General features: G+C 35.8%; 1 protein-coding gene across 1 annotated transcript in view; it reads right to left on the reverse strand.

Annotated features, from left to right (window-relative positions):
• Positions 1-20,079, reverse strand: part of LOC118745708 — a 142,120-nt gene extending 122,041 nt beyond the window's left edge. Inside the window, exons 1-3 of the mRNA XM_036479322.1 lie at positions 19,943-20,079; positions 19,283-19,854; positions 11,193-11,621 (exon numbers count right to left, since the gene is read on the reverse strand). Of these exons, the coding sequence (XP_036335215.1) occupies positions 11,193-11,621; positions 19,283-19,717 (864 nt within the window). The 5' untranslated portion in view covers positions 19,718-19,854; positions 19,943-20,079. The remainder of the gene's footprint in view (positions 1-11,192; positions 11,622-19,282; positions 19,855-19,942) is intronic.
• Positions 20,080-20,528: the final 449 nt, after the last annotated feature.

The following is a 20,528-nucleotide window of genomic DNA, read 5'->3' on the forward strand; positions in this document are numbered from 1 at the left end:
GCTTTGCTTTTTCCTTGGCTAAATAGATACTTTCAAATTATAATTCGCATGAATTATATATCCACTGAGAAACCCCGGTTGGCATCAAACTTTATATTTTTAAATAACTATGCGAACACCGAAACTCGCGGCGATGGCAAACCTGAAACTGAGACAAACAAGTCTGGGCATATCATAGCACACACTTTTCTATCTCTACCTAGCGCAGTGATCGACATGCCATAGCTTAATGAGCGCTCTGTGACCGCCCGCGGAGCAATGATTTCCACGCACACAGGTCTCATTCATTGAATCGTTTTTATGCAATGGTCGGCATATTAGCGCACAGTGTTGCCAAGTTTTGAGTTTCAAAAAGCACTAAAACCCAAGAAAAATCGCGTTTTTTCTCGAAAAAAGCACCAAATTTTTTATTGGAGGAGTTAATGGACTTTGCATGCATATATTATGTCGATTCAAATTAATAAAAATTAATGTTTCTTGCTCGGCGGTCGAATTTATTCTGTTTACTATAAATTCAAATATATTTGTCCAAACGACGCGACGTAATCATTTTTGTTCTTATTTTCTAATTTGCAGCTGTGCCCCGCGCTGCCGTTCCGCTTAGATTTGCGCTGTTTAAATATTAATTTTTCTTCTTTTTGCTTAATTTTTTCTACAATTCCTATCAAACGAAAGTAACAACAAAAAATGAAGTTTCAGGAAATATGTGGAAGTGTGGAAGTTTCCCCTTTTTAAAGTGAAGCGCATAGTGGAAAAAATTGTTTTGTGTAAAAAAGCTGCCTACTCGATTATTCATTTTACATCCTAACAGGAGATGCTATTGCTTTGTTTAATATTCGTAAAAAATATAACAAATTCAGCCCAAACTGAAGGTCTAAAAATCGATTCCTAGTCCCAGAAACATGGACGTTTTTGCAGGCAATGACAATTACCGTATGTAATTCTGGTATGATTGAAAGTGCTGCCACATATTTTTATTTTGACAAACAGATGCTCTTTCGCTTATGATTGTCATTGTGCTTTGATGTTATTTCCAATTTTGTAAAGTTCTTTACGAAACTTCCAATTGCCCTAAATTTAACTTACTTTTTTGTTTCAGATTTACAGTTTTGGTATCTTCAAACTAAAAAAAAGCACCAAAAAACGCACCAAGCACCAAACTCAAAAATTTTCGCGTGTTGAATTAAGAAAATGACTAAATTTAGTGCGAAAAGCACTAAGTTGGCAACAGTGCTAGCGCATTCAAATGATTCAATAACAGTAGCTACACACGACGAGCATATCCGCGCACATGCGCACATGCTCGTCGTTTGTAGGGCGGTTTGCGCGCATGCTCGCCAAAAATCAAAAAATTTTGATTTTCAGCGAGCATGCTAAGTGGGACTCAGTGTTGATATTTTAAGTACAATTGTACTTTTTTCAGTACAATTTGTTTTAAAATGTGCAAAAGTACAATTTACCGATTTTAAGTACAATTTCAACATCAAAAATACTTTTTATACAAAACGCTGAAATCTCTGCCACTTTGATTATAAATCCGTTTGTGTTTAAGTAAATGGACATACCTACATTTCAGATTTGGTACAAAACGAGATTCTGAACTGTAATTTTGAAAGTAAGAAGGGTAATATTAGTGTTGAGCCTTGTGGTTATTGCAATTTTTTTTTATCACCGGTGGATGAAATATACCTCATCGCTATTTATTTTGAAAAAATCTTTGGAAATGCAGTTTACCTAATGACGATGCTGCACAAAATGAAGAAATTGAATAACTCGGGGGTTGAAAATAAAAAAATTGTACGTAAATTTCATGCGTTGAAACTAAAAATTTCTACTGTGGACTTCCATTTTAGTGTTACTGATCTCATTTTATGTGATTTATTTTCCCTAATATAAACTGATCTATCTTCTGTATTTATTTTTTTGTCGTTAATGTCTTCATATTTGAATATATGTCTCGCGACAAAATTATACGGTTACCCGAGTTGGGCTATTTTTATATTTTTTTCAAATTAATTTAATTTTATTTTTTATATAATTTTTGGAATATAATTTAAGAATTTATTTTCGACTTTATGGTTTAGTTGGAGAGATCTCAATGATAAGTTACGTTAAATTAATTAGACATTCAACAACCGGCCCTAAGTCTACGCCAACTTAAGCTGTACAATGAACTGGTAAACTCACTGTAGTAGAAAAAAAGGTGTATGTTTAGTTGAGGGAAAACGGGAGGTAGTGCATTGACAGAAATGGTGCAAAGTACAATTAAGCTCAAAAAGTTACAGTTTTGTCGTTAATTTTGTACAATTTGAAAACCTCAAATATCAACACTGATGGGACTGTGTGCATTGCTTAGCTGGCGCTTTTCGTATGTGAAACACACATGTGTTCAGAGAGCGCTGAGCATTATTTAGGGCATGATTCAATAATACAAGGTTAGTTAATTATTGACAGCTGCGGTTTGACACTCCCTTACAAAAGGTTGCATTTACGAAGGACAGAGAAAGGGCAAGAATGCAATCCCTTGTTGCGAAAATGGTAGTAGAAAAGTACGCAAAGTAGGCAATTAGTAGTAAAATTCTTTTATTTAAAAAGCAGACGTCTCGGTTGCTCAGCAAACCGGTTAATCGTTTCTGCAATTATTTTACATTGACTCTCTAAAACAAATTTTCGATGTATTCTTAAAATGCATAAACCTAAAGGTAAATTTTATAGGAGATTAAAGTAACAATTTATTAAAACTAGTAGTAACCCCCGAAATACGGGTGAGTACTTAGCTCAAAATTTATTTAAAGAACTCCGTGAAAGACAACAAATAATCTTGTATTGCTAGTGTTGTTCCGATACGAGTAACTACAACTACTACTTTCTTCAAGTACTGAGTACTTTTTGTACTCGAATCCTTCCCGCAAGTACTTAGGTGGGTATCGAGTACGCGATTAAAGTATTACTTGCTTTTCCAAAAATTATGAATTTCGGTTCTGACAATATATGAATCATGCTGTTGTGGTTTTTGCACCACGTTAAGTTGGCTAATAAAGAAAGTGTCAATTCCTGCTTTCCCGTACTAGTCAATTATTAAAATTTTGCAAGATACAAACTTGTGGCTACTTTTTCGGTAAGTTTTGGTCGGAGAGTACTCAAACCGATTCTGTTTTTCTTCACATGACATAAGAATTTACAATGAGTTCGATATGAGTAAGTATCGAGTACTTCTCCCCGATACATTTGTGGCATCGATACTTTTCTTCAATATTTTTAAAGAGTACAGGTATCGAGTACAAGGTTGTATCGGAACAACACTATGTATTGCTAGACACCTGGAAACCCAGGATAATTTTTAAGTTCTTATAAGACATTACTCTACTCTAAGCTTCGTGCAGTGGGCCATGAGAAAACCGTCATCTTTAAGGTATAGTCCAACCTCTCACAATATCTAGTATTAGTCTTAATCTGAAACGCAATAGTCATAGAAAATTTGCGCCGTTTATGGTGCAAAGCATTTAATATCACACTTTCAAACTAAAGCTTTCTTAACCCTAGAAGCCTAATCTATTTGAGAGTAACGTAAGGCCCTAACATACGCCTTAGAGGCTTATGTACTTAAAAGATAACCTGTGAGCTAAAATATATTTAGACCTGCCTTACTTTTTAAAGAATATTGAAATTGTGAGTTTGACTAATAATAAAACATAATAAACTGTAACCACATTTATTTAAAACAACAAAATAAAAAGTCAATTTTGTGTTAAAACTAAAAAAATACCCATTACGTACACGCCCCGCAGACATAGATTATACTTTTGGGGTTAACCCTTTCAGTACAAAAATTCAGCCACTGGTTCTAAAAAATTTTAAATATGTATACCGGCTAATTTTGGATCGTTCATTTTCAAAAACAATACAAAAATGTGTAAAGCTTTGAGGTTTGCGGTCATTCAGGGTCCTTTTTAAGGGTCAGTGGTACCCTAGGTGTTTAAAAAAGAAAGGGATCTCAGCTATTTTTATTTTTTGCTTTCGTGAAATATATTTCAAAACTATGAATAATACGTAATAACTTTTCCGAATCTCAATTCCACGGAAATATGGTTAATATTTTTCAATAGAATATATTACGCACTATCGACTTTTCTGCTGCTTTTTACTTTTTTGACAAACACGGTCAACTGCAACTGCAGCTTGCACTTTAGTTTGATATATAGCTCAATTCTGTGGCTGCTACAGATCGGCCTAACTAAGTGGTATGACTGAGCAATTATATATAGATACTAAAGGCCTGAACTACAAAACATCGCGACATGTAACACATCATGAAAGTGCCAGTTTATACCATGTCGGTCATTCATGTTTGAAAGTGATATATGAACACATTGCCGAATAAATTCAAATCAAATCGTGCATCAAATTTATGCATGTCAACAAAAGGAATACATGCGACATGTTCAGCATTATTATTTTTCAAGCTCCTACTATAGTAAAATTTATTAAACAATTATCTAATTAAAAATCTATATACATTTTCATACAAGGCAGGATTAAACAGTATTAAAAATATGCTGCATAAACACAACAGCAAACAACAGCTGAATTAAGAAGCAATGACATGCTATAACAATAGGGCTATTGGCGATCCGGTGCAAATGGCCTAGCCTCATTGCATTGCAAATTTGTATTGCAAATTATTTGCAATACACAAACAAAATACACGCATTTGCATTTGTCATGGCTTGACAAATTTGTAATACCGAAAATCCACAGCATAAAAATGCTATGCATTGCAACTCTGGTTGACATTTCTATCAGCTGATTAAAAAAGTTTTACCATGACAGTTTAATAAAGGTCGCTCACAATCCATGGCATATTTCTGCAATTGCATAAATTTTTCAGCTCTTATGCACCGAATCGCGAATAGACCTAATATGTTTGAGATGGAATGACATGGCATAGCAATGCATTAAATTTTTGAAAATGACATTTTAATAGACACGCTGGGAAGAAGTTAAGAAAATGTTTAAATTTATATTTTGTTACCTACTTCACCGATTTGAAATCTGAATTATAACTTTGGTCCAATATTTGTAAGTACCAGAATAAGAAGAGATAGACTCATGAAAATGTGTACTTATGTATGTGACCAGAACATCAAGCTGAGCCGACTTAGGTATATGGCAACCAAACTTCAGTTGGGTGGCCACTGGCTGAAATGGTTTTACAGATGGCAACTGCAAGCTGGCAACTGAGTTGCTATATTGTCAACTGCATTTTTGTGGTCGCTGCGGTAATAATCGAAGATTGTATACCTACATATAAAGTAAACTTCAAAGTTTAGGGGGGCCTCGAGCCTCCCCCTGCCCCTACGTAGCGACGCCCATGGTGACAAGGCAAAAACATATGTTTGTGTTGATATAAAAAATGCGACGATTTAATAAATTTCCGTCCGTGGGCCCCCACTTGTTCCAATTACATCCACATGCGCTTTTCGTGCTCTGTAGCGTAGCTGATTTTTCCACGCCGCTAATGTCTGCGAAATATGTGTGTATGCAAATGTATTCATGCATAAATGAAAGATATAAATACATACATATGTATGTATGTAAATATACAAAACTTACATCTTTCCACTACGGAGCGGGTGGGACCACGTATGGCGTTTAGGGCCGGTTGCTCAATGTCTGGTTATCACTACCACTACACTATCGACGATTTCGACATCATGCATGTTACATGTGATCGATAAAGCAGTCGTTGTACTTAACCAGAGCTTCTACCTGCGATTAGTGTTAATCAGACATTGAACAACCGGCCCTTAGTCTGTCATCTTTTAATGGTAAAATATTCTGCGATCTTGAGCGTAATTTTTATTCCAAAAATATTTTAATTGAAGGCACATTTGGAAAATACGTCGAAACGATCTAAATATTTTTATAACTACTAGTCCTTTTAACGTTTCATATACCTGTCAAATGCTTAAAAAATTCTCTAGAAGTGTGTAAAAATCCCGATTTTGTACTTTTAATTATGCTCCTTCTTGTAGTCAGAATATTTCGAGCGTGGTATCAAATAAATTTTTCTTCGACAAAGGTTCTGATAGTTGCTCTTACTTAAGCCTTTTAAATTCAATGGCGTCCACAGTTTTGCCCGATTGTCTCCACTTTTGGAGATAGCGGTACTTGAAACTTTGCTTAAATTTGAACTATTTTATAAAAAAAACTCTCTCAGTTTTGAAGATATTTTAATAAAATTTTGCACACGCACTCATAAAATCATCGAAATCGGTTCACTCTAAAATCTAGCTCCCATACAACTGATTGTCCAGAGACGTTGTTTTGCGTTATAACTCCTCCAATTAAGCAGGTAAAAATTTAGTATAGGTTCACTTTAACATATAGCACGCATACAATTTATTAATCAGATATGAAGTTACAGTTATAGCGCAAAAACACACATTGGAGCTACGTTAAAATGCACCCATTTCCATAATTTTAAGGAGTAATGAAGGTAATATTAAAAAACCGTTATGTGCAAAATTTTAGTAAAAATAACTTCAAAACTGAGCGAGTTATTTATAAGATAGTTAAAATTTAATGAAATTTTCAAATACCGTTATCTCGAAAACTGGAGCCGGTCTGGTAAAACGGGGGATGCCATTGAATGTAGAACATCCCAATTAAGTGAGTTCAACTTTCAAAATCTCTGCTCAAAATTTACAACTTGAACAACGTAATTTGAACCCAGCTTAGCCTTTTGTTTTCTATTTCATATTTATTCCTCGTCTAACTTTTGAAGCACTTGATGAAAATGAATGAATATTAATCAAGTGCAAATTATTTCAATAAAATTCAACACAATGGTTACTCCGTATAATGTTTTTTAATAATACGTTATTTTGATTTGATTTGGTTTTTTAAACAGGTAGCAATCTTACTAAATGTAATTGAAAAGCCCTTTCAAAGCCGTTTTGTATGATTTTTGTATGTTTAGCGTAGTAATTCATTGAAATTAATTGAATTAGATTTTTTGACAGGTGGCAAACCATCTCTTGTTCCATATCCATATTGTTAAAATTAATTTAACCTATCATATACATTGAAATTAACTTTTAAGCAATTGGCAGCCCTGTAAAAAATAGTTTCAAACTATAACCTTATTAAACTTTTTAGTCTCACACCAATATTGTTATACATATTTCAGTTACCTAATTCCCTTGAATTCCCCATTAGCAGGTGGCAACCCTTTTTATGTTCTAACCTAAACATAAACCCTCTCCGCGGCAATATGAATACGTAGGTATCAATGTTTCCACAATCGGACCTCGATACCATGGAGTCTACCGATGTCAAACTTCAAGCAACGTTATTTTCGTTGTTTTGATCGAATACTTGGACATCCTCCCACTCTCTTTACTTGATTACAAACAATTACAGTTTTAAATATTGTAACACGTCGTTTCTAAACATTTTGAGTTAAGATTTTCATAAGAATAATTTTACCCGCCTAAATCGGTCAAATACCCCTATGTGCGACAATCCCACTGACTCAGCCAGTTGCCTACGCACTGTGCTAAGTTCGCCCTGTAAATTACCGTTGCTTTTTTCCCACTTTTTCATTTGTTAAGCCAACACAATCAAGTGCAGCTGTTCCAGAGCGATTGCATCAGTTTTGGGGAGCACGGATTATTTTTTCCTTTTTGCAGCTCCGGATGCTCCCTACAAAACTGCACATAAAATTGCAGCTGCTCCTGCGGGGTCCGTTCATATTTTGCACTTTTTCTGGTGTTTCACCGCTCATATTTTTTGCAAATAATAGCGTTGATCAGCTGTTTCTACAACAATGAACTTTACACCATGCATGGTAAGTTGACAAAAGCTTTTCGCTTGTCATTTTTTGTTAGGCATTGTGCAACGACAATGACAAAATCACAACAATGAAGGATGATCAATTGTCATTCTATTGCAAAACCGGAATAGGGCTGTAAACCAAGTGTTGAAAGAAAGCTTATCTGTATTAGCAGAGCTTAGTGACATCCTTTTATGAACCATATGTTAAGTTGAATGGAATTTGGAGAAATATGCTTCAAAAAATATTTATTGGTATTTACCAAACCTTTCAACTAAATTAACGATTTGGTGCAACCTAGATGAATATTAGAAGATTTAATATATTTAGTTATAATTACCAACCCATGGTAATAGTTCCCAATCCTTGGTCACAGTTCCTAAATATTTTCAAAATTCGGGAACTAACCCTGGCACTCAGTAAGCGCTCTCTAGTCACTAATAGTGACTTTTGGTGCTGAACTTGGATTTTGAGACTATTTGGAATTCAGTACGCTGTCTCACGTCTCTAGTCTCAAAAATAAGTCACTCATTTGTCAGCTGGCTAAGAGCCGGTCACAAAAATAGAACTATGGAGTAAAAGCTTATTTCTTTCCATTTTATTAAAAAAAAACGCGAAAATGAAGCGAGGAAATTTGTTCAACAGGAATTTCATTAGGAAATAAACCAAAATGCTTTAATATCATACAAATGTATTGAAAAAAATTTAATTTTTTTGTTTTTAAAATATTAAAATCTAAAGATTGTTAAAAAACATAAAACTAACAAAAAAATAAAAAAAAATAAAAATAAAAAAATCCTCTACGGCCGAGGAGGACTTGAACCCGCACCCTCTCGGCTGCCAGCCTAATGCTTTGACGACTCGGCCATTGCGACTCTTTGAGCAGCGCACAGTGGTTCGGATAGCAGATCTAGCTGGACGAAAGTCAAAATATTTTGGTTTTTAAAATACTTAATGGTACTTGGAATACATTCCTGACAATACATTCAAATAGAAATTGCATTTATTAAAGCATTAACATATGAAAACAAACAAAAAAGGTAAGTCAACGCCGCCTATTTGAGAACTCTATTTTAAAAGCTGAAATTTAACTTAAAAGATTGCTAATTGCACTCCCAGATATTTGCATAATTGCGAATTGACTTTATAAACAAAAAATTACACTTATTCCGCTATAGATTCAGAGGTCATAACGCAATTTATGTCCACGTAAACAAATAAACATAAACAAATTTATTCTGAAAAATCGTCGTTTTGATTAATTAAAAAGATAAATTAAAGAGTAGGAAAAGTAAAGGCCGCCGAAGACCGTTATAAAACCACTTGCATATTATTCTTTACACCTTCGCAAATGCAGAGGGTAAGTTCGATAACCAAGTCTTACCAATTGGCTTAGATATTTACATTTTAGTGACAGTATGTCAAATCTCAAAATTCAAAAGTAATTATTAACAGGAATGTATCTGAATATAAATATAAGATCAGTGGCGGATCCAAGGGGAAGAGGGGGGAGGGGTTGTGTGTTAAAACAGAAAAATACTTGGAGTTATAAAAACTTTGGTTATGGAAGAGTTAAAAAAAATAGTAACTCGCGAATTTTCTGCTTTCTGAAATTAAAAAATTATACAACAGGCATGCAAATCATTAAGCGCTGTTATAAATTTTTTTCTGAAATTTATTTGTGTTTCTTGCTGTGACCTTAAATTTTAGTCATGGTAAAGAAAATCTTAAGAAGTGAGTTGTTTGACATTTAGAGAAGTGTTGCTAAAACTTCTAAAAGACAACAAGGTGTCCGTGATTATGTGATTAGTAAATTGAAAGAAAAATCTGATGAAAATACTCTTTCCGAAGTAAATAAAGTAATCCGCCATTTTGAATTTTTGGTAAATGACTTTAGATATGTAATCAGCGACCCAGAAAACCCCCAGATACCCAGTTTCGTAGAAATCTTCCGATTTTTTGTAATTTTCGTCCGCCATATTGGATCCGCCATTTTGAATTTTTGATAAGTGACTTCAGATTCGTAATCAGCGACCCAAAAATCCCCTAGGTAAGAAGTGGTGTAAAGATCCATCAACGAGTATTTGTTTAAATAGTTTAGTCCAGCTAGATTTGCGATCCGAACCACTGTGCAGCGCGGGAAAAACACTCAGTTGACTGTCTGTGTTTGCTTTCACCACACATTTTTGGCGAACTTTTTGTGACTCTCCCCTTTTGAATACCCAAATCGTCTCAAGTCACAAAAATAGTCACTAATTGCTAATCTCAAATTTAGTGACTTGAGATGAGACTGAATTTCTGAGTCTCAGGGGATATGTCTTTAGTTGTCGAAACTAATCCTTTTTCTCAGTGTACGCATACATGTGATACTTATGCTTTTAATTTATAAGGTAATTTTATGTTTTTATACTCTTGCTACCACATGAATATATGAATTCGTGATAAGAATATATGAATTCGCCTTGGAAGATAAAAAGCGAGTAAGAATAAATGCCGAACAAAGGAATTTGTCTTCTTTCAACTTAAATAAATGCATTTTGCAAACAAAAGTGCGTACGTTACTTAGTGCCTTGGTAATGGCGAATTCGTAAGGATCTATTGATTGAATTATAAATATTTTCATTTATTTGTTAAACATACAATTACTTCCATTACAACCCGGTCCTATGGATGCTAGAAGCGCGAATTCATATAAGGTTGTGTTACAGGAAAATGAATAAATAAATTATATGTATATCAAAAAATTAATAAGATGAAATGAAATTATTGTTTGATTTCTAACCAAACCTATGTATGTAACTCAATCGCCTAATGGTTTACCGAACCGTAAACATATGTACACACATCCAATTTCGTGAGTAGGTACCTGGTACTCCAACCTTTTTTAAGAAGTTTCACTTCTATCATGTGTACGGTGTTACACACGCATTTTTTTTCATAGGTAAATTAAGAAATCTTTATTACATATGCTGTTGTTAAACAATTTCGCCCACGAGGCACAGAAATTGTTTAAATGTTCAATTTTTATAAAAAAGACTGAAAAGCAAAAAAAAATTTTGTAACGCAAATAATTGTATAGTTTAATGTTTATTAAATCTGCAACCAAAAATCTTTTTCGTTCGGACACTTACTTTCAAAGAAAAGTAAAAATTTCCAAAACACTGCAAAAATTTTTAGTTGTTGATTAAAAAAAAAACTATTTGGAATTTTGCAGCAAAATTTACACAGTGTACTTTTCGACTAGAAAACTCGGCGCTGCCTGATTATCACTGAAAAATATTAATCTTGGTAAATTCGGGACCCACTTGAGGAAGCCTTATCCATATTTATGTATTATGTATGTAGCTCTACTTACCAGAACCCCACAAATATCCTCCTGCATTGTAGTCATGGAAGCCGTGTTATCTGATTTATTTATTTGAACTTGCTTTTGTTTCATTCGTTGTAGCTGTTCGTGCGGCTTTTTCGACTGTTCCATATTTACTTGTTGATGAAATAACTGAGGCTGAGGCAGGACGGACGCATGGTACTTGGCACGCGGTATCATTACAGTGAGTGACCGATCGGATTGATCTGGATAATTTCGTTCCAAATCTGTAAACAAATTATGTGTCTTCATCAAATACTTTCCACTTCCATTGGTATTTGTGGTGAAACATTCGGTGAGTGGAAGACGGTCATAGGTGGAATGACGCTGCTCCTCTGCTTGAATACTGTTGTCAGTCTTTGTGTCGGGATGTCTAAACCGATGATGCGACTTTTTCGTTCTCGTAGTGGACTCTTTCTACAAAAAAATATGAAAATTAAAATTCAAACTTTAAATGTAATTAATTTGTAAAAAATTCAATATTTCCACCAAGGACGAGATTTACTGTTTGGTACATAAAAAAGATCATTTGAACACGTACTACTCAGTGCTGAAAAGAAGGAAGTTGCAACTCTGCATGTAGAGGGTGTGGTCCAGCACTGAAAATGCTTAGCACGTAGGTCTCGTCTCAAGAACTTGCACGCTTACGCTGTCAGAAAAAATGACCACGAGGGCTCCTGTCTGTTTAGTTCAACATTCATGGATTTACATATATGTATGTGTCTGGTTAGCTTAGGGAGTGTTCAGAAGCGAGCACGAAAGTTGCTAAACATTCATGTAACAATTTTGACCGCACCATTAGTAACTGTTTTGTCACGTGGGTGTCTCTTTAGTGGCAAAATACTAGCCCTGTTCGCGTACGCACTGTCCAGTAAAATTCAGTACTAATTTTACTGGTTTTTACTGGATAGCCTTTTCGCAATAAACCAGCAAAAGGGAGAGAATTGAGGGAGAAAAAATTACAGCTGAACTTGCAAGTTTCACTGGATTTTTACTGGACAAATTTTTACTAGTAACTATTTGCCAGTAAGAAAAACAGCTGATGGCATGATGCTTTATGCAATTCACATTACCAAAATAATAATATACCGGGTGATTTTTTAAGAGCTTGATAACTTTTTTTTTAAAAAAAACGCATAAAATTTGCAAAATCTCATCGGTTCTTTATTTGAAACGTTAGATTGGTCCATGACATTTACTTTTTGAAGATAATTTCATTTAAATGTTGACCGCGGCTGCGTCTTAGGTGGTCCATTCGGAAAGTCCAATTTTGGGCAACTTTTTCGAGCATTTCGGCCGGAATAGCCCGAATTTCTTCGGAAATGTTGTCTTCCAAAGCTGGAATAGTTGCTGGCTTATTTCTGTAGACTTTAGACTTGACGTAGCCCCACAAAAAATAGTCTAAAGGCGTCAAATCGCATGATCTTGGTGGCCAACTTACCGGTCCATTTCTTGAGATGAATTGTTCTCCGAAGTTTTCCCTCAAAATGGCCATAGAATCGCGAGCTGTGTGGCATGTAGCGCCATCTTGTTGAAACCACATGTCAACCAAGTTCAGTTCTTCCATTTTTGGCAACAAAAAGTTTGTTAGCATCGAACGATAGCGATCGCCATTCACCGTAACGTTGCGTCCAACAGCATCTTTGAAAAAATACGGTCCAATGATTCCACCAGCGTACAAACCACACCAAACAGTGCATTTTTCGGGATGCATGGGCAGTTCTTGAACGGCTTCTGGTTGCTCTTCACTCCAAATGCGGCAATTTTGCTTATTTACGAAGCCATTCAACCAGAAATGAGCCTCATCGCTGAACAAAATTTGTCGATAAAAAAGCGGATTTTCTGCCAACTTTTCTAGGGCCCATTCACTGAAAATTCGACGTTGTGGCAGATCGTTCGGCTTCAGTTCTTGCACGAGCTGTATTTTATACGGTTTTACACCAAGATCTTTGCGTAAAATCTTCCATGTGGTCGAATAACACAAACCCAATTGCTGCGAACGGCGACGAATCGACATTTCACGGTCTTCAGCAACACTCTCAGAAACAGACGCAATATTCTCTTCTGTACGCACTGTACGCATTCGTGTGGTTGGTTCAATGTCCAATAAAGTAAACTGAGTGCGAAACTTGGTCACAATCGCATTAATTGTTTGCTCACTTGGTCGATTATGTAGACCATAAATCGGACGTAAAGCGCGAAACACATTTCGAACCGAACACTGATTTTGGTAATAAAATTCAATGATTTGCAAGCGTTGCTCGTTAGTAAGTCTATTCATGATGAAATTTCAAAGCATACTGAGCATCTTTCTCTTTGACACCATGTCTGAAATCCCACGTGATCTGTCAAATACTAATGCATGAAAATCCTAACCTCAAAAAAATCACCCGTTACCTATTTATTTAGAAAATTGCATCGGAAAATAACAAAATAATCATATTAATCTGTTAATAAAACTTGCAACTTCTTGCTGGTTTTGCGTTTTCGTACTTTCTTGCATATTTCTCTCATTGGGAGTAAATATTGGCTTACTCTCCGAAATTTGGTTATTGGCAAGTTACTGGATATTGTTTGCTGGATAATACGAAAACACAACTACTCTGAAGGTGCATCATGGCGTCAAGATAAATAATATTTGTGGGGTTGTAATTCTCATCTATATTGTAATATTAATAAGCGTTACCATGTAGCGTTCTAAAAAGTTCCTTACGTAGTATATTAAAAACATCTTATAGCAACTCTTTGTTCTTCAGTTCCTTGGTTTACTTCAACAACCACATTGATTTTGTCTCATATAAATCGTGTGCTGCGCTAAGTATTGTGTGTCGAACAGGGTTGCCACTTTGGGTGACAGGCAACAAGATCAACAGAAATAAGATTGCATACTGGTGCGAAATAAATTCAATTGACATTATTACCTTTTCAAAAGCGAAATAAAATCCATTGACATTATTCCTCTTTCAAACATTAAATTTGTGTAGCTTCGCGGCGGCCTGCAGGCAGTGAATAAAGCCCTCGATACTTTACATTTTTATATTTGTAAGTTATTGCTGTGGTGGCAACAGCTTATCGGCAGTAAAAAAAGCATATAATTTGTTTTCAAAAGTGTGTGAAAACCAATCAATAAACTTACATGATCTCGGTTCGGATAATAAATAATCAATAATTGTTTATACCCGCATTTTGGCACTGATTTCAATGTGCCATGTAATAAATAGTATCGTTCTCCTTAGCTGCTTTGAAATGATGCCACAAATTGTTGGCGACGGCATGAATACAGCGTAAGAAAATTACTTTTCTATAATTGTTTCCTTATACAAAAGGTTTCTTTTCCACTCTAGACATTCCGAATTCGTTCAAAATATGCTAATTTAAAAACAATTCTTTCAGTCTTCTTCCAGGGGTTTTGGAAATGGCGGCAATCCACTGTTTCTGCAATTTAAAAGTATTCGCTTTATTTTTGGGAACGAAACATGTTTTGCCAGTTCTGGATCATTTCTACATTCTTTCTTCAAATATTTTTCGAATCCAGCTCTTTTTGCGTTTGTCTTTTCGCATCGTGTTTTTATTATATTCGTAATTTTAAATTTTTTATTAAAATCAATTGGTGGGGCTTCTTTGTGTGTTGATTAATAGCACACTGATAATTTGGCAATAACCTCTTTCATCTATGGAAACAATGTTTATTGTAACAAAATGCACCAGTATGCGAAATAGTGTCAATTGACCTCATTTGCGTTGATCTTGTTACTTGTCACCGCCACTTTGGTATATTATTACCAAAACTGTTAAAAAAAAATTTGTGTTGGTAAAACCTAGGAGATGCAATTAACAGGATTTAAATTAGCTAAATACAAAAATTTTAACTTTTATTGAAATAAAACAAAACTGTAGTCTTTATTAAAATAACTAAAAAAAAGTTATTGGTAGATCTTTTCGGGATTTGGTACATTTTTTTTTTGAAGTGGATAGTAAGTATTTTTTTCGTCAATGGCAACCCTGGTGTTGAAATAGTTTTAACTTCTAAGATATCTATACTCTGAAATTGCTGTACACAACCTTCGCCCGACCGAAGCTTGAATGTGTTGAATTTATTTGCAGACCTCATCATAAATAACTACACTGGTCTACAAATTTCAACTTTTTTTCTGCGAATAAGACGGGACCTGGTGTTTCTGAACGGATTTTTCGTGCTGAACACGAATCAGGGGTCAAAAATGTCCCATCACGTCACGTTTTCGAGAAAAAAGGGGTTGAAACCCCTAAAAACAGCGTTTTTGGCCATTTTCGAAAAATTATAGAGCTGAACCCTGACGTGGTACAAATTTTGCATATATCAGAAATTAAAGGCTATCCCGTGCCCTATGCCGAATTGATCGCGTGCACCCTTAAAGCAGGGGGTGTATTTGTGTTTAGGGGTGCAGGAAAAATTGATCACAGAAAGAATTTAATCTTAAACGATCATAGAAAATTAATAATGCCAAGGTTTTAACTATATTAAAAGTCGCTGATTACGAATCTGCAGTTAGATTTTAAAAATTTAAGATGACGGGTCGAATATGGTGGATATAAAAATTGGACTCCTAGACTCAAATACACCCCCTGATCTAAGGGTGCATGCGATTAATTCGGCATAGGGCTCATTCGAAAGGGCACGATTTAGCCTTTAATTTCTGACATATACAAAGTTTGTAGCACGTCAGGGTTCAGCTCTACAATTTTTCAAAAATGGCCAAAAACGCTGTTTTTAGGGGTTTCAACCCCTTTTTTCTCGAAAACGTGACGTGATGGGAAGTTTTGGACCCCAGTGTTCAGCACGAAAAATCCGTTCGGAAACACCAGGTCCCGTCTTATTCGCAAAACCCTTGTAGACCAGTGCGATTGATAGAATATAGCGTATTCAAAGGTCTTGCTTAAATATGTACATATGTATACCCTTAGTTTTCTAACACTCCTATTCTGCAACACTTTCGTATTCGGATTTTGCTACGAATCGTAGATATGGTAGGCTGCAATCCGAATCGTATTTTCGAACTTTCGAAACCCGTAACAATGACATGCCTGAAAACAAGCGAGTAAGAAATTGACAGGTATTTTGCAGAGATACTCAACAAACTATGAATCGATTTCGTTTTGTTGATGCGCATAAAGAACTTATTAAAAATAGTTTCGTTTCGTTTCAGAGCTGAATTAACGAAACAAATCATCAATCGTTAACAACGAAACAAAATAAATCAACGAAAAGTTGTTGCTGTATGCCATTGCCAGCTCACTATTATCACCTAGCAGCTAAATGCATGCTACAGCTTCAGCATTAACGATTAAATTTCTTTTCGTTAAAAACCAAAATAGAATTATTTTGATAATTACCTAAACGATAAAACACTGAATCGTTTCAACAGAAACGATTGCTTTTTTTGGTAAACGCTAAAATTAACGTTACAATGCATCTATTTTGCGTAATTTTGTACGAAAACAATTCTGTGTCGGAAGCGAGACAGAAATTAAGCAAAAAGATATAAGTCGATGTGGTTTTGGAGGAAATATTCGTGGTGTTCTCTCTCTATGCTTTATATGAACGATCAAAAAAGAATGTTTGTTGCCCCTTATTGAGAAACTCGGGTACAGTTTAGTTATTTGTACAATCTTGACAAAAACCCATGTGAAACCGCCGTTAGAGAAGGAAATATTATCTTTCGTTGTAAACCTTCAAGATACTTTCTCAACCGTTAACCATTCTGATGAAAAAAATAAAGAGTTTATGTAGATGTGGGCAATTTAGTTTTCAACCTCCAAGAGGCTCTCAGACAAATATAATCGAAAAACTTATTTACAGCCTGAATTGGTATATGTTTGACATATTAGTCAGTGAGGAACATCTCATCTATACATACAAATACATAATCTTATTTCAAAATCTACTGAAGAAATTTGGAGGAGACTTGGTAGAATTAGCATTAGTCAATCCGATATTACCGTTCATAATTCCATTTTAAGTTTTCCTGTAAATTCGCTATAAATTATGCTGGTGGATTTCAAAATAGTAATTCGCATAAAGGTGTTAGTATTGGTGACAGGTAAAATTCAAAAGTGTATGAAAAAAGATGTCGAATTTCGATAACTGGGCGATACTAAGTAGTTTTATTAAATACAGACTTCACAGTTACCTGAGAAACTTTTCGAGGAGCTTCTGACGGCAAACGAGCAATTTTCATTCTCTGCTTTAAATCACTGCGTATGGACGAGACATAACCTATCATGCTTCTGGAAGCTTTGCAGTTTTTAGATGGTGGTAGAGGAAGTTAAAGAGTTGAAGCGTAGAAACGGAAACGGTAAGGATTTCAGAAATATATACCTAAATTACAGGATCATTTACACGAACTACTTAAAACCAAGGCTGTTTTAAAATTGAGCAGGGAGACACCTCCAAACTCATGGCTATCTGTTCAGGACACTGGTCCATGGATGTGTACGCCGAAAGTGTAGACTTGTTTCCCTACATGTTCTGCGTCAACTGCAAGGACCCGGGCTCGACGGAGATAATTCTTCTTCTCTTTCGAGAGTGATGCTAAAGAAAACTCGCCAACATTACCTTAGAATATTCGAATAAACTGAAATATGTAAATCAAAACCTACAAAAGGCTGTAAGTTTGCACAAGTGAGTGGTTTAAAATTTTGCCGACGACTGCGCCATCTTCGCGACGATCAAAATATCGACCCCCTTCGTGACAAGTTAATTGGCTACCTCTTCGATTTAACTGGGTTCTTTACTGCCAGCAACCCACACATTTCTGTCGACAAATATTTTGCCACACTAAACGTCAACAGCTCCAACATACCATTAGTAAATCACCCCAAGAATAGTAGTCACGTTCGATAACTAGTCCTAGTTTCCACACACACTACCGCCACCTTCGAGAAAATAGGTCCCCAAGGCAAAAAAAATGCAGTTATACGTATGGCTACAGGCTGCCCTCGCGTTTATAGGCCTCAAGTTCTCCGAGCCGTGTGATGAAGATGACAACGCTATGGGAACCCTGGGGGTATTGGCTCCTGCTGCTATTTCAAAAACAACAAGCTTTTGTACAAATAAAAGACTCTTCTAAAATCTTAACGAGGGCTTCAGAGTGAAATCTTCCGGTCTTAGTTTCGTGTTACCAGACAGCAGCTGCTGAAGAGCTGCATATGCAAGGTAAAGATTTCAGAAAGAAAGAAGAGACACTGGCTGGCCTGAAGCCTTTCGGAGATGATTGAGAGCTCTATTCGAATGGAGACCTTTCTTAACCCTAGAGTACAAATATTCGTCGATTCGATGACTACCACTCTCATTTTACTTATTTGCTCTTCACTGCGTCGTGTGATTGCTGACAGATTTTATGTGCGGTTAGCGCTTTATCTTTTGTTGTTAGAGGATACGCGTTTTTAGTTTGAACTATCGGAATTTGGTTTTTTGCCTTAACTTCTCGCCTATACGAAGTTTAGACTTGTGTCTAATGCGGAAAATGAATTTATAACTGAAAGTTTTGCTGTTTATTTTTTTTTTTAATTGCGGGCGAATATAATTTGTTACTTTTAGCCTCGTTTGTGAAGTTCAAGAGAAAATTTAGTCCGGTTTTGTATACTTTTTTATAAAATATGTGAAGCATATGCGAAATATATTGAATAGACAATATTCTTGAGTATTTATGGACCTGAAAGTTGTTTTATCATTAGGTTCAAATACCAACAATTTTAGTAATATGTACAAGATTTAGTTACAGGGTTTTAGCATCAACTCGACGATCATTAGTGCTAACGTATACAAAATGTGGTTAGTACTCTAGAGTTAAGAAAGGATTTTTGCACCTGCGCATTTTCCTGCCAGAAACCCCCTACCTCTAAAAAGCCTAATAAGATAATGTCGCTAAGTGGTTATATCGCAATCTTTACCTTTTGTATTGGTCAAAAAATTTAATATTAGGTTACATTAAGGGGGTTTGTGGCATACATTCCTTTGAAGACTTGTATGTGTTCTCTAAGAGCGAGGCATCAAAATCAAAATCGGTCCCTAAGTAATTTGCCGATTATTAACTAACCTGTAGGAGATACGACAGGGAGTTCTGACTACTTTCACTGCTTGTATCCTTAATTATGGCACACTTATCGAGGTTGGATCTTCCACCCGAGGTGTCATGCGCGCTGTGGCGACCGATGAGTCCAATGCCCGCCAGCGCCGTGTTTTTCGCTGAAATTATTCGATGGATGCCAGAACCGGCGGGTGATAATTGGCGTGCTCTATGTCGTAACGAATTTCGCTTAGTACACATTAGCAGAATGCAAAACATCAACAGCGTAAGGAGAAATGTACCGACGGATATTAGTGCAATCAGTAATATTTTCAAATTAACTTGACATTTTGCACCAGTGTACCATGCGAAACATTCGCAGACTGTATTTTCAACAGCCTTGGTAGCTACGCACTTGCCGTGGTAGTGGCATTGGTCGCAACCAATCAGCTCTTGTGAACACATTCGTCCCGGATAAATGGAGTTGCCAGATAAGTCCGCGAAACCTTCTTTGCAGCTGCATGTGTAAGTGCCTTGCAAGTTGAAGCAACGCGCGTTTGGAGAGCAATCATGGAACTGTATGTAAACGCACTCATCGAAGTCTGAAAATTTAATTTTGCAATTAATTTTGCATATATCAGTACAATTTATGAGAAGATTTGTGATGTGGGTACTAGAAAAGATACTTACCAATTATTGCCAATGATTCCACGCCATTGCGATTTGTAAAGAGCTCCGTTCCGCCGATGCTGTAATTACTAAGCCGAAGGTACTTTTTAAATACACCCGCCAGACGTTTTTCGTCGCTGTTTTCTGAAAGCTGCGCAAATCATAAAAAAGTTTTTGTCGATTATTCGGGGAAATTTTCGGAGTTGCAATAAATATTCGAAACTAAAAACCTCCCATTGGTGTACGAGTAATTAGTAATTTTCAATGCGTATTCACAGTTTAAGCAATAGTCTTAAGAAACGTAAAATCTTCCTGATTTTCTTACTCATCGCGTACACAAATACCACATATAATAGAATTATAGTTAAAAGTTAAATGAATAAAAACTAATATGAGCGACAACTCCGCCAAGAGCTGAAGCTAGCTAAAAGTTCGACGGTAGGCAATCATGTGTCGGGTGGTTATTAAGTCCTTCCTCAATCCGTCGATGCACAACCATGCGGTCATCACCTTTGGCGACAAAACATACCCGGAACACAATATGTGGGCGGAAGCTTTTAGACGACAATTTATTTAGAGAAGTTGAGCAGGCGAGTGGGCTGAGTTG

This window comes from Rhagoletis pomonella, unplaced genomic scaffold (assembly GCF_013731165.1).
Source record: "Rhagoletis pomonella isolate Grant_MI unplaced genomic scaffold, Rhpom_1.0 Rhpom_scaffold_00009, whole genome shotgun sequence".
NCBI classification, from domain to species: Eukaryota; Metazoa; Arthropoda; class Insecta; order Diptera; family Tephritidae; genus Rhagoletis; species Rhagoletis pomonella.